We start from the raw sequence: 12,415 nt of genomic DNA, 5'->3' as shown, positions 1-12,415 counted from the left end.
TCTCTCCCTTATATCCTATTCACCTTCCAGGCGATCGTTAAGAGAGAGAGGAGACGGTCGACGAGGTAAGGAAATGAAGGTAAGTAAAACCAACGCAGATGGTTGGAGGGGTGGGTGGAGGAAAACGTGCTCGGCAGCGACCGCTGCTGGTCCGCTTCACTCGCCCGGGCCGCGTTGAGTGGACCTCAGCCGTCCCGCTCACGGCGGCCCGCGGTGACGTCACGAACCCTCCGGCGAGGTCAGGTCGGAACACCGCTCGACAGTGCCGGCCGGCGCGGCTCTAGAGGCCAACCGCGGATACGCGTTTGAGCAAGGATGCGGCGTTACCATTAACTGGCATATAACTGGCGTTATCTTTAGTTAATCCCGTAACGCTTCGGCATCGTATGCTCCATAGCATACTCATGTGTTGGCTGTTTATCGGCCGGCCGTCTCTCTCTCCCTTATATCCTATTCACCTTCCAGGCGCCAATGACACCCGACAGGACAGAATGTTTGCGAGACTGTGTGCGGGTATATATGTAGGCATATAAACGCGTATGTTATAAGCCAATGGTACGTACCGTATAAGCCATTTCGTCCGTTCCACATTCTTCTTCGGACCCGATTGGGGCCGCCTGTTTCACGACGAAACATGGTAGAAGAAACCACGCCGGATATTGGCCATCAGACCTGAGTGCTCAGTTGCAGGAGGTGGAACCAACGCGAGTCGCCGCGTGACGAAGTCGGGAACATTTCTGTCATAGATACGCATGTCACATTGCCGCGCGGGTACAAGCAGATGGCGTCGTAGTGGCGCGTCGATTTGTGTTACTCCGCTGTGGTGGCTGTGGGATGGTCAGACTGTTTTAAGTTGAAGAGCTGGGCGGCCGGGAACGGTCACCACCCATTGTGGTTAGTCGGGAACGTTAGCAGTCGGAGAGCAGACTGTTCGTCAGTCAAGATCACACAACTGCATAGACTGAATTAACACCAGTTACGGTCGTCCGGCCTAGAAGTCGGCTGGCTACACTGCGATCGGTCGAAACCAGCTTGCCGAGAACGGTGCAACACACAACGATCGGTCAATAACGGTGCAGTGGGTTACTAGATTGCAGACAGACGAGCCGACAATTCGAAGCCGTGCAGGTGTCAGGCACGAGCAGACAAACGCAAAACTGTGGGCAGTCTGAGGTTCAGGCGTTGAAGACCGGTTAAGGTACACCGGCATCAGTGGTCGATGATGAGCCAGACTGCAGTGAGATGGATGCAGGGTGCCGGCAACTGTGAATCCACCACGATCGATCGTAAAATAATCATAGGGGGAAGCACAAGCCGCTGCGAGCCGGACAATGATACAGTTGATCACACCGTAGTCGATCGACGGCGTCGTCAGTCGTTGTTCTCAAACGTCTGAAACCAATGAAACGCACAATGTGGGCGGCCTACACGTGATAGTAGCAGAGCCAGACTGCATGAACGATTAATGCATATTTGTTCTGGTCTGTTGGAAACAGAACAGAAGTGGGCAAACCAGGCTGCGACCACACGGAGAGCCAGGGGGGACAGTTTGACGCACTCAGCGGTCGGCGGGGATCGTATAGCAGCCGGAAGGCTAAAATACTGGGCGAGTAAACACGTCGGTCGGGCCAACATTAGCAGTCAAATAGCCAAACTGTTGAGTCGAAGATTCCGCCTGTCGAGACCGATGAAACAGTCTGTGAAACACTCCATGGGAGTGGTCGGAAGAGTAGCCAGGTCTCGGTGCCGGACTGGGCTAGTTGGAGCCGGACTGACAACAGCGACTAAAGAAACTGTAGTCAGTAAGAGATCTGGACTGCATTGGATGGTTAAACATCCCCCGCGCAGTTGCACACAGGTATCGTAAGCTGTATATAACGATAGGTAGTGGTCATGCGAAGGCCGGATTATCGGTCGGACTCGGCGGTCGGTCCATAATATTAGTCGTCGGAGCATCCAACTACCAGCACGGGCGGTCGAGACAAAATGCTAGTATTTGGGTGGTAAAACTATTAGGCACTATCAAAACAACAGCCACGCATTTGTGGACGCGACAGCTGGATCACATTGTTGCGTATTCGTCGGGACACCTGCACATACATTGTGAACACCCAGAAAACATGCATGTACGCTCCGGGAACGTGCAGTCAGGTCATCCGAGAGCGTAATCAGCCACATAGCCAGACTAACGGAGCGATTAAGTATGTGCAGGGTAGGCGGTCGGAACGCATCGTAGAGAACGAGATGTCGCCACCACCGGCTCTACTGATAAACGCCTGTAGGGACGGGCCACGATCTATCGCCAGTCACTGCAGCGCAGCTGACTGGACCACTCTGTTCGACCACTACCAGCATCATGGAAACGGCAGTCTGGTGCTGCCGGTCCATCGGGAAGATGAACGATGGAGGTCTGAGCCAAATGCGGTTACAGGAACGACCGTCTACGATCGGTCATAACGGCTTACAAGACAGCCACCACCCCAACGGCTGACCGTACTAGTTGACACACAGTGCGGCCGGTCGTACGCAATGGGTTCGATCGGAAACATCAGCAGCCGGTTCGCCACGACCCAATGCTGGGTAGCCATTCTGATCGACTCACGAGGCGCAGTTCTGTCGGTCGGATATACAATGTGGTCGGTAAGAAACGTCGGCAGCCGGTTCGCCAAGACTGCAATGCTGGGTAGCCAGTCTGATGCTCATGATTGAGGCGCAGTACTGTCGGTCGGATAAACAGTGTGGTCGGTAAAAACGTCGGCAGCCGGGTCGCCAGGACTGCAACACTGAGTAGCCAGTCTGATACTCACGATTGAGGCGCAGTTCTGTCGGTCGGATATACAATGTGGTCGGTAAGAAAACGTCGGCAGCCGGGTCGCCAGGACTGCAATGCTGGGTAGCCAGTCTGATACTCATGATTGAGGCACAGTTCTGTCGGTCGGATATACAATGTGGTCGGTAAGAAACGTCGGCAGCCGGTTCGCCAGGACTGCAATGCTGGGTAGCCAGTCTGATACTCATGATTGAGGCGCAGTTCTGTCGGTCGGAACCAGTGTGGTCTGTAAGAAACGTCGGCAGCCGGTTCGCTAGGACTGCAATGCTGAGTAGCCGGTCTGATAATCGCGATTGAGGCGCAGTGCTGTCGGTCGGATATACAATGTGGTCGGTAAGAAACGTCGGCAGCCGGTTCGCCAGGACTGCAATGCTGGGTAGCCAGTCTGATAGACTCACGATTGAGACAGTTCTGTCTGTCGGATAAACAGTGTGGTCTGTAAGAAACGTCGGCAGCCGGTTCGCTAGGACTGCAATGCTGAGTAGCCGGTCTGACAAGACTCACGATTGGGGCGCAGTGCTGTCGGTCGGATATACATTCTGGCCGGTTAGAAACGTCGACAGCCGGTTCGCCAGGACTGCGAAGCGGAGTAGCCAGTCTGATACTCACGGTACGTCCGGAATACCCTGACGGAAACGGCACCTGTTATGGCAGCATGGGGATTGCTGCTGAATCCATTGTTGTCACCTCCGTCCACGCACTCAGACAAAACCCGCTTCCGGCAGCGCCGCCGGGCCGCCAGCCCGCGCTGGTTCGGCCATCCCGTGGCATAGCTGGACTACCGAGGACAATGAGACGCAGCCAGAGGCGGTGGTCGAAAACGCTAACAATCGGATGGACAGAGTTTACCAGTCGAACAGCCAGACTGACTAAACGATAAGCGTTTTGCGGGCGCTAGAAACTTAGCAGTGGGGCTAGCAGACCGCCTCAGTTGCTGTGCAGATTGACGAAACCGGGTAGCTGCGTATATCCACTCGAACGTCACTTGGTCCGTCGTATAATTAAATCCTCCTTTTTATACCTGTGTCACAACACATATATCCATATCTGTGTCACCTTTATTGTACTTATAAACCTTGGTTTGCCTTAGCCCATGATTTCATCCGTACCATGCCTACCATCTTTAATTAAGACTGTGTCCGTCATTGTGTGACCATGCCCGTAGATGTTTTATCAATAAACTAAACTAGACTACACCAGTATAACGCCTTTTGGGGCGACTAACGGAGCGAGCGAGAGGGTGGGCCTTGCACGTGCGAAATTTCGAGGGGGTACCTCCAACTGACTTGTGCACGGCACATTACTAACTGGTCTCTAGCGATGTGCCAAATTTGAGCACAATCGGCCCAGCCGTTCTCGAGATCTGGAAGCGGCACCCTGCACGTGCGCACGTGCAAAATGGGTCCCAACTGACTTGTGCACGGCACCCTACTAACTGGTCCCTAACCGTGTACCAAATTTGAGCGCCATCGGTCCAGCCGTTCTCCAGATCTGGAACCGACCCCTGCACGTGCGCACGTGCAGCAGCACCCCAACTCTGGCACATGGATATGCAGTGCCTAGTAGGTGCCTACCTACATGCCAACTTTCAGCGCAATCGGCCAAGTAGTTACCGAGATATTGCAACAATTACAAAACTGACACCTCTTCGTTTTGCACGTGACACGTGCATAAGGGGTCACCCACATGCATCGGGAATAGTCCAATACTTGGTAGAAGGAATGAAGCTACCCTACAAAAATTGCCGCGTGTAAATCGGTCAAGTGGTTGCTGAGATATAAGCCTCGCAAAAGCGTCCGCACGGCCGGCCGGCCGGCCGCTCATACTCAGAAATTTCCGTTAATCTAAGGAAAGACTACGCTCGCTTCGCTCGCTCCGTAATTAAACACGTCGAAGCGGTCGATCGGAAACGTAAGCGGCCGCGTCGCAAGACTGCACCCCGTGGCATAGCCTGATGAGACGACGACGATTGAGCTCACCCAGACGGTGAAACGATCATAGTCTTGTCGCTAAACGGCATGGGTCGGGAGCCAGACTGTGGGAAACGATTAAGTACGCCCGGACGGTGATGGAAACGTTAGTATAGCAGTCACAATACGGACGGCGATTTGGAACGGCAGCGGTTGGGTGGCCAGGCCGCATTCAGCCGGATATCCGCGTTGACGAGAATGAGACTTGACATCATTACGGCATTCCTTTCATGTACTCTTAGAAGCGCAAGATACCAAGCCAGTAAACGGCCGATTTGAATGACAACGAGCGAACGTACATTAAGCCCTACACAAGATCAGGGAACAACAAGATCAGGGAACAAGGCCCCCGCTCTACGTGGCGCAACTTACGGTCAGTGGTCGCTGGCAAGAAATCACAGGCAGTGCTCCCGTCTGTTGGGGCAGACGAGATGAACTCGTACTTTGTCCAGGTCGGGCCGCGGGTGGCGCGTGAGGTGCGGGAGCGAGACGGTGACCGCGTAGTACCGTGCCGGCTGCCGCGTGTGGGCTCGTGCGGGTTCGCGGTCCGGCCTGTGGACATCGATATGCTGCGCAGGGTGGTGTTCTCCATGCGAGGCACCTCTGCATGTGGACTCGACGGGGTGTCGATCAAGATAGTTAAGCTGTGTTTTGATGTGATTGGTCCGATCTTACAACATGTTATTAACAACTGTCTGACCCGAAACGACTTCCCTGGCTCTTGGAAGCATTCTGTGGTGCGACCCATTTTCAAGTCAGGTGACCCGACTTTGCCGGCCAATTATAGGCCGATATCGCTTGTGCCCGTCATCGCCAAGATCACTGAGCGGATCGTCCAGCGTCAGCTCCATTATTACCTCTCTAGCAACTTTCTTCTCTCGGACAGTCAACATGGATTTCGGCCCAACCATTCGACTGCTTCCGCTCTTATTAACGTCTCCGATAGTATACTCTCAGCCATGGACAACAGCGAAATTTCTCTCCTGTGTCTCATTGACCTAAGTAAATGCTTTGATATCATCAACCATTCTAAATTACTTGACAAGCTCCAACTACTTGGGATTGACGCTGGGTGGTTCCGCTCATATCTTGAGGGCCACACACAGAGTGTATGTATCAGTGATGGTAGGGGTCACCGCGTACTCTCCAAGTCACTGCCAAACCATGTTGGTGTGTTCCAAGGCTCGGCCCTCGGGCCTTTGTTGTTCACTTGCTTTGCGAACGACATGAGCCTGCATGCCCTTGATGCGCGTATCGTTCAGTACGCTGACGATACGCAGGTGCTCGTCAGTGGACGTAGGACAGCGGTGAGCGACACAGTGACTAGAATGGAGACGACCCTGGCAACCCTCAGTGACTGGTTTGCGGCCAATGGGTTGAAAGTCAATGCCACCAAGACTGAATTGATTGCGTTTGGCAGCCGGCAGAGCATGCGTAACCTGCCTGACATAAATGTAAGATTTAGAGATGCCGTCTTGAAACCGTGTCAAAAGGTCAAGAATCTGGGCGTGACCTTCGATTCTTACCTCACCTGGGATGACCATGTTGCTGCCATTGTGGGTAAATGTTTCGGAGCGCTGATAGGATTGAGCCAGGTGCGCCACTACATACCCGAGGATACGATTGTGACGCTTGTGACTGCCCTTGTTCTCTCACATGTGCGGTACTGCCTGCCCGTTTACGGGAACTGCTCGAAAGGGAACCTCGCACGACTTGATAAGGTCATTAATTTTGCCGCAAGGGTTGTGTCTGGCCGTCGCAAGTATGAACACGTGGCTGATGTAAGGGACGCGCTGGGGTGGCTCTCGACTGGTGACCTATCGTCGTACGATACGCTGGTGCTACTGCACAAGGTTATCCGAACGGGCGAGCCAGCAGACATTGCCGCTATGTTTCGCCGAAATGAGGAGATGCGCGAGCGAGCGACTAGACGGGATAGCAGGCTGTGGCTACCTGGCATCCACACAGAGGCGGGGCGGCGAAGGTTCAGCTACCGTGCAGCCATGCAGTACAACGCTCTGCCCAGTGATTTTCCGGACATGTCAACAAACAAGTTCAAATCATCGCTCAAACGTCGCTTTCAACACTGATTTAGGCTTATGCATATTGGTTACATGTATATCAGCTGTATATATTCAGGCATAGCCATGCGTTTTGGTGAGTTTTGTGTGATATGTTGAGTGTGATGTCTTTTTGTTCCCTTCTCATATGACGCGGGAGCGTAATAGCCACAACTACCTGTGGATGCCCCCCAGATGTTAAATACAAATACAAATACAAATACACGCGCGAAAGTACGATGCGAGGCATCCGACTGACCCGTGCGGGCGACACTCGGCCTAAGCGTTCAAGCAGCTAAGACGCGTTGGCCTAGCCATCTAAGACGCCGAACTGGAAAATGGATCCAACTTCCAGCATCGCCTCTGCTGTCCGGGTAGTCGCGATCGCGTTCGCCGTCCAAAAGCTGCCCGACAGCAGGATCATGCACATGGGATCAGTTACGGACTAAAGGTCTCCCGAGCGGCATTACCGACGAGTAAGGAACCACCGTCACTTACTGAAACACGCACCGATTCAGCAACCGAACTATCGAGATAGACGATTGCTGCTGTGAATACCGTGTGATCATTAGTGATACGGCAGACAAAGTGCCGGCCGAGATAGGTACAAGGTACAACTTAGCCCATTATCACCAAAACGCCTTTTTGGGCGAATAACGAGCGTATGAGAGAGTGAGCCCTGCACGTGCGGAATGGCGAGCGGGTACTTCTACCTGGCTTGTGCACTGCACCCTACTAACCAGTCACTAGCAGTGTGCCAAATTTGTTGGCAATCGGCTCAGCCGTGTTCTAGAGATCTGGAAGCGGCACCCTACCGACCGGTCCGGAACCCATGGGAAAACATTGCCTGGTGGGTGCCTACTGCCTACCTACATGCCAAGTTTAAGCGAGACCGCGCCGGTGATTCCGAGTTATTGTATGGGAACAAATCTGACACTTGTTCTTTGCATTTTGCACGTGCAGTGGGGGACCCACACGCATCGAGAGTGTCCGATCTTTGGCAGAAAGTACGGAACTTCCTGACAGAATTACCGCATGTCAATCGCCCCAGCGGCTGCCGAGATAGGCCTCTCAGAATCGTTACAGGCCGGGCCGGGCCAGCCGGATCGCTCATACTGAGATTTCCGTCATGTTGAAAGACTCGTTTCGCACTCGCTCGTAATAAAGAATGACGCTTGCCACCGCGGTGCGCTGGACCCTTGGCGCTGCCTAAAGGCGGTACCATCCTGATCGTGTAGTCATCGTGTAGCAGCGTTCGTACGGTTCGCAAGTCGGTGCGTTAAGGGGCATCCCACGATACATATGAGCAGGGTTGTGCTCGACTCAAAAAAATTTGCCGACTCGACTCATCATTCAACTTCAGAAAGCCCTGACTCAACTCTGACTCAAACACGGAGCTGATTTTTTTCCCTTGACTCGACTCATGACTCAAGCGGCCCAATGAAAATATGGGTTGACTCAAACTTGACTCCAATTTTTTGTTGAGTCAAGTGTGTTGACTCAAAATTGACTCAGATAAAAAAGTTGTTGAGCGGGGGGGGGGGGTGAAAAAAAATTCCGGCAGCAGGGCCAGGCCTAAGGTGTTAACCCGCGCCCCACTGGGGGGGGGCTATTTATAGCCCCCCCTCCCGTTTTTCTGCAATAACTTCCAAACCGCTTGACGAATCGACGCCAAACTTTCAGTACCTTCGGCTGCATCAATTTGACACCTTGTGTCAAAATTTGAACTTCGTAGCTACTATAGGTCGGCCGGAAATGACGTCAGAGTGACGTCATGTTCGTCCGATTTCGACGCAAAACATTGAACCACGGCAATCGCTCCCAAGAGCTCAGTTTTTAAGCTAGATCCAATTTCTTTGCATGAAAGAACTCAGAATTGACCGCGCTATCAAACTGCTATCTCGGATTTTCAAAATTTTGAAAATTTCGAAAATTTTATATAATAATATTCAAAATTTATATTTTTATATTTTTTCAAAAAGTTTTTGACTTTTCAAAAAAACCGGAATATATGTGACAGAACGCATGATTATGACTAACTCTAGCAAGTTTTAGCTAAATATCTTCAAAAATGGCCAAGTTATACGCATTATTGCAAAAAATTCACAATTATTAATTTTTCAAATCAATTTTTCAGTACGTATTTGGCATCGTACACCAATATAAATGGCACCATCGTGTTCCTGAGCTCAAACTGCATCCAATAGACACCTTTTTCCTTGAAAAATTTCAACTTCAAAATTTGACCTTTTTTGACCTGAAAGTGACCTGACCTAAGCTAATTTCGACTCAAAATGACCTTGAATGACACAGACGACATCAAATTCGAAATCTATGGCCTAAATGGACCATAAAACATGTGTCACGTGACCGACGCATGATATAATATTTTCGTGACCTGTGATGACCTGACCCTGACCTGAAAATCAAAGTACAAGTTTGGTACCCTCAAGGTATCTAGAGCATCTGTTCACGAGTGTGGAAACCAAAAATGAGCCTGATCTGACTTGTAAGACGGCGGCCAGAGCCCAAAATGTGAACAAACCAAAGTGCTAATAATTTTTACTTTGACCTGACCTGTGACGTCATCGGTGACCTCGAGGTCAATGAAATTAGGTTTCGCTCGACAGTTTTTCCGGGGCTATCAGACGCCGTTTGAATTTTGACGATCGGCCCAGTAGTTTCGGAGTTAGGAGGGGGGGCTATGAATAGCCCCCCCCCAGTAGGGCGTGTTATACACAGACCCCAGTGGGGCGCGGGTTAAGCGGGGGGAGAATGAAAAGCTTATATATTGTTTCTAGAAAGATGAGTCAGCTGACTCATGTTCCTAAATGTTTTTGACTCAACTCAATGTCAAAAATTATTTTACTGACTCAACTCTGACTCAACTCAACACCTTAATATTTTTGTCTGACTCAACTCTGACTCAACTCAACAGCTCAACATTTTATCCGACTTGACTCAAACCTGACTCATCTGAGTCAGAGTTGAGTCAAATCTCTGACTCGACTCATGAGTCAAGCACAACCCTGCATATGAGTACCTCATGCTCGATCGTAGCATCTGCAGCTGTTCAACACGCTGCAGTCAACCGGGTCGCCAGGTTGACTCACAGCATAGCAACACTAACGGTCGGGCCGGCGGATCGGCCAGCCGGGGACGGTACCTTTATGGCAGCAGAGTCCATCAGCCGTTTCCTCGCTCCAGACACCCGTAGCGGTGCGATAGGTGAAGCACGCACGATACCTGTGACGGCAGCAGATTCTATCCATCGTCCCGTCACCTCCGGCGTTGATAATCACTGCACTGCAAGAAAACGTGCTCGGCAGCGACCGCTGCTGGTCCGCTTCACTCGCCCGGGCCGCGTTGAGTGGACCTCAGCCGTCCCGCTCACGGCGGCCCGCGGTGACGTCACGAACCCTCCGGCGAGGTCAGGTCGGAACACCGCTCGACAGTGCCGGCCGGCGCGGCTCTAGAGGCCAACCGCGGATACGCGTTTGAGCAAGGATGCGGCGTTACCATTAACTGGCATTTAAACGCCTCCCCTAAAAAAATCGTATTTCTTATCGACGGATAGGTGTTTTATCCTGTCTTTCAGAACAGTCAGCTGCTTGTTTACGTAGGTCTCTATTTCCGGTTCTGCGTCTTGAGGAGCAGCGTGGGTAGGTCCTGATGTTGGTTTTGGTGTGGTTTTTGTTGTTTTTACAGAAGATTCCTAATATTTTGATGCCCTCTTTATATCACAAAACTTGCTATTGTGCACATCACTCAAAACTGCGTTTTATTGTCATTCTGTTGAATGTATTATGCTGCGGCGTTAGTGGCGCGTTTTTTGTCAATATTTTGTTGACCGGAAATGGAGTGGATGGGGCAAGACGCCTACTCGATGCATGGGGCAAGACGCCCCCAGTTTTCTGAAAGGGGGGCGTTTTGCACGGTGGTGAGAGTGCAGGGTAGCGCCCTGTAGGTCGGGGCCGAAAAGGCCTCTCCCTGTCCTTTTTTGCTGATATATCCTAAACGACTGCAGATATCGTCACCAAACTTTCAGGACTCCTCCGGGCATCCATTTTACACATTGCAACAAAATTTTATTCCAAAGGCTATGATAGGTTGACCACAAATGACGTCAGAATGACGTCAAGTTCTGCCATGTTCATCATTTTCTGTTAATGGATGGGGTGGGGGCGCTTTGCACATGGGTGTGGGCGTATTACCCAGGGTATGGGGCAAAACGCCCTTTTGTAAGGGTATGCGAAAACCTTTTGGGGGGGTTAAATACCACACGCAGGTGTCTTTTCTTGGTCTCAAAGCGTAGTAAAAAGAATGAGCTACATGATGGTGCCCAAAGGTTTAAGTAATCTGTGTTGGGTTGATTGTCAGAAGGTTTCGCGCTTAACCCGCGCCCTGGTGGGGTCTGTTTATAACGCGACCTGGTGGGGGGGGGCTATTTTTTGCCCCCCCTCATATCTCCGAAACTACTGGACGGATCCACAAAATTCAAACGGCGTTCGAAAGGCCTGTCAAATTTGTCGAAGGAAACCAAATTTCATTGACCTCGGGGTCACCGATGACGTCACAGGTCAGGTCAAAGATGAAATGTTTCACCGTTCACGGGTCTTCTAGGGAATGCGCTATAACACCGAGGAAAACGCATTTTGTCGAGAATCAGCGATAGGGCGTCAGTTGCCTAGTAGATATGTTGCTATTAGAGGTCACTGACAATACCAGGTCAGGTCACAGGTCAGGTCACCAAGGGTCACAGGTCAGGTCACATGAGCCCAACTTTACTAGGGTTGTGTGATGCATGTTTTATGGCCAATTTTTCATTTCCAACTCAATGGTGTTGGTTATAAGACTATCAGGTACGGCTTAGGTCACTTTCTGGTGAAGTTCAGGTCAAGGTCAGGTCAAGGTCAGGCCAAAAAAGGTCAAATTTTAAAGTTGATAGTTTTGCATTAAATGGGTATTGATTCGATGCAGCTCGTCACGGAGAGTCTAATGGTGGTCTTTGTTTTGCGCTACGGGGTCTAGAATTGCTAAAAATTGAGTTTGAAAATTTGACGTCATCAATTTTGAACAGTTTTTTCGCTATAACTTCGCCAAAAAAAGAGGTATCAATCTCAAATTTGGTATGTGGATGGAAGGCGGTAAGGACTATCACATATATTCCGGTTTTTGCGAAATTCAAAAAACTTTTTTGATTTTTCGATTATTATATCCAAAAAAATTATTTTTTGATTTTTGGGGGTCAAAATCCAAACATTTCAAAAATCCGAGATAGCAGTTTTGTAGCCCTGTTGATTCTACAGCTTTTATGTCGTAATCATTTTTCTGTATTTGCAAAGCTATAGGCCTGACAGCTCTTCCCGCGAAACCCTTTTTTGGGTCGAAAACGGCAGAACATGACGTCACTCTGACGTCATTTCCGGCCAACCTATCATAGCCTTTGGAAAAATTTTTGGTCACAATGTGTAAAATTGATGTCCGGGAGGGTACTGAAAGTTTGGTGACGATCGGCGCAGCGGTTCTGGAGATATATCGAAAAGTCTGGAGGG

The 12,415-nt window shown here is 50.7% G+C and overlaps 1 protein-coding gene across 1 annotated transcript in view; it reads right to left on the bottom strand.

The window, feature by feature from the left end:
* The window catches only part of LOC122382133 (protein fem-1 homolog B-like), a 70,110-nt gene extending 59,728 nt beyond the window's left edge, over positions 1-10,382 (bottom strand). The window contains exon 1 of the mRNA XM_043367078.1: positions 10,027-10,382. Coding sequence (XP_043223013.1) covers positions 10,027-10,047 — 21 coding nt within the window. The 5' untranslated portion in view covers positions 10,048-10,382. The remainder of the gene's footprint in view (positions 1-10,026) is intronic.
* Between the last annotated feature and the right edge of the window lie 2,033 nt (positions 10,383-12,415).

Source organism: Amphibalanus amphitrite, unplaced genomic scaffold (assembly GCF_019059575.1).
Source record: "Amphibalanus amphitrite isolate SeventyFive unplaced genomic scaffold, NRLGWU_Aamphi_draft 000134F_arrow, whole genome shotgun sequence".
Taxonomy (NCBI): Eukaryota; Metazoa; Arthropoda; class Thecostraca; order Balanomorpha; family Balanidae; genus Amphibalanus; species Amphibalanus amphitrite.
The sequence above is the reverse complement of the archived record's forward strand: the minus strand, read 5'-3'. Positions and strand labels throughout refer to the sequence as shown.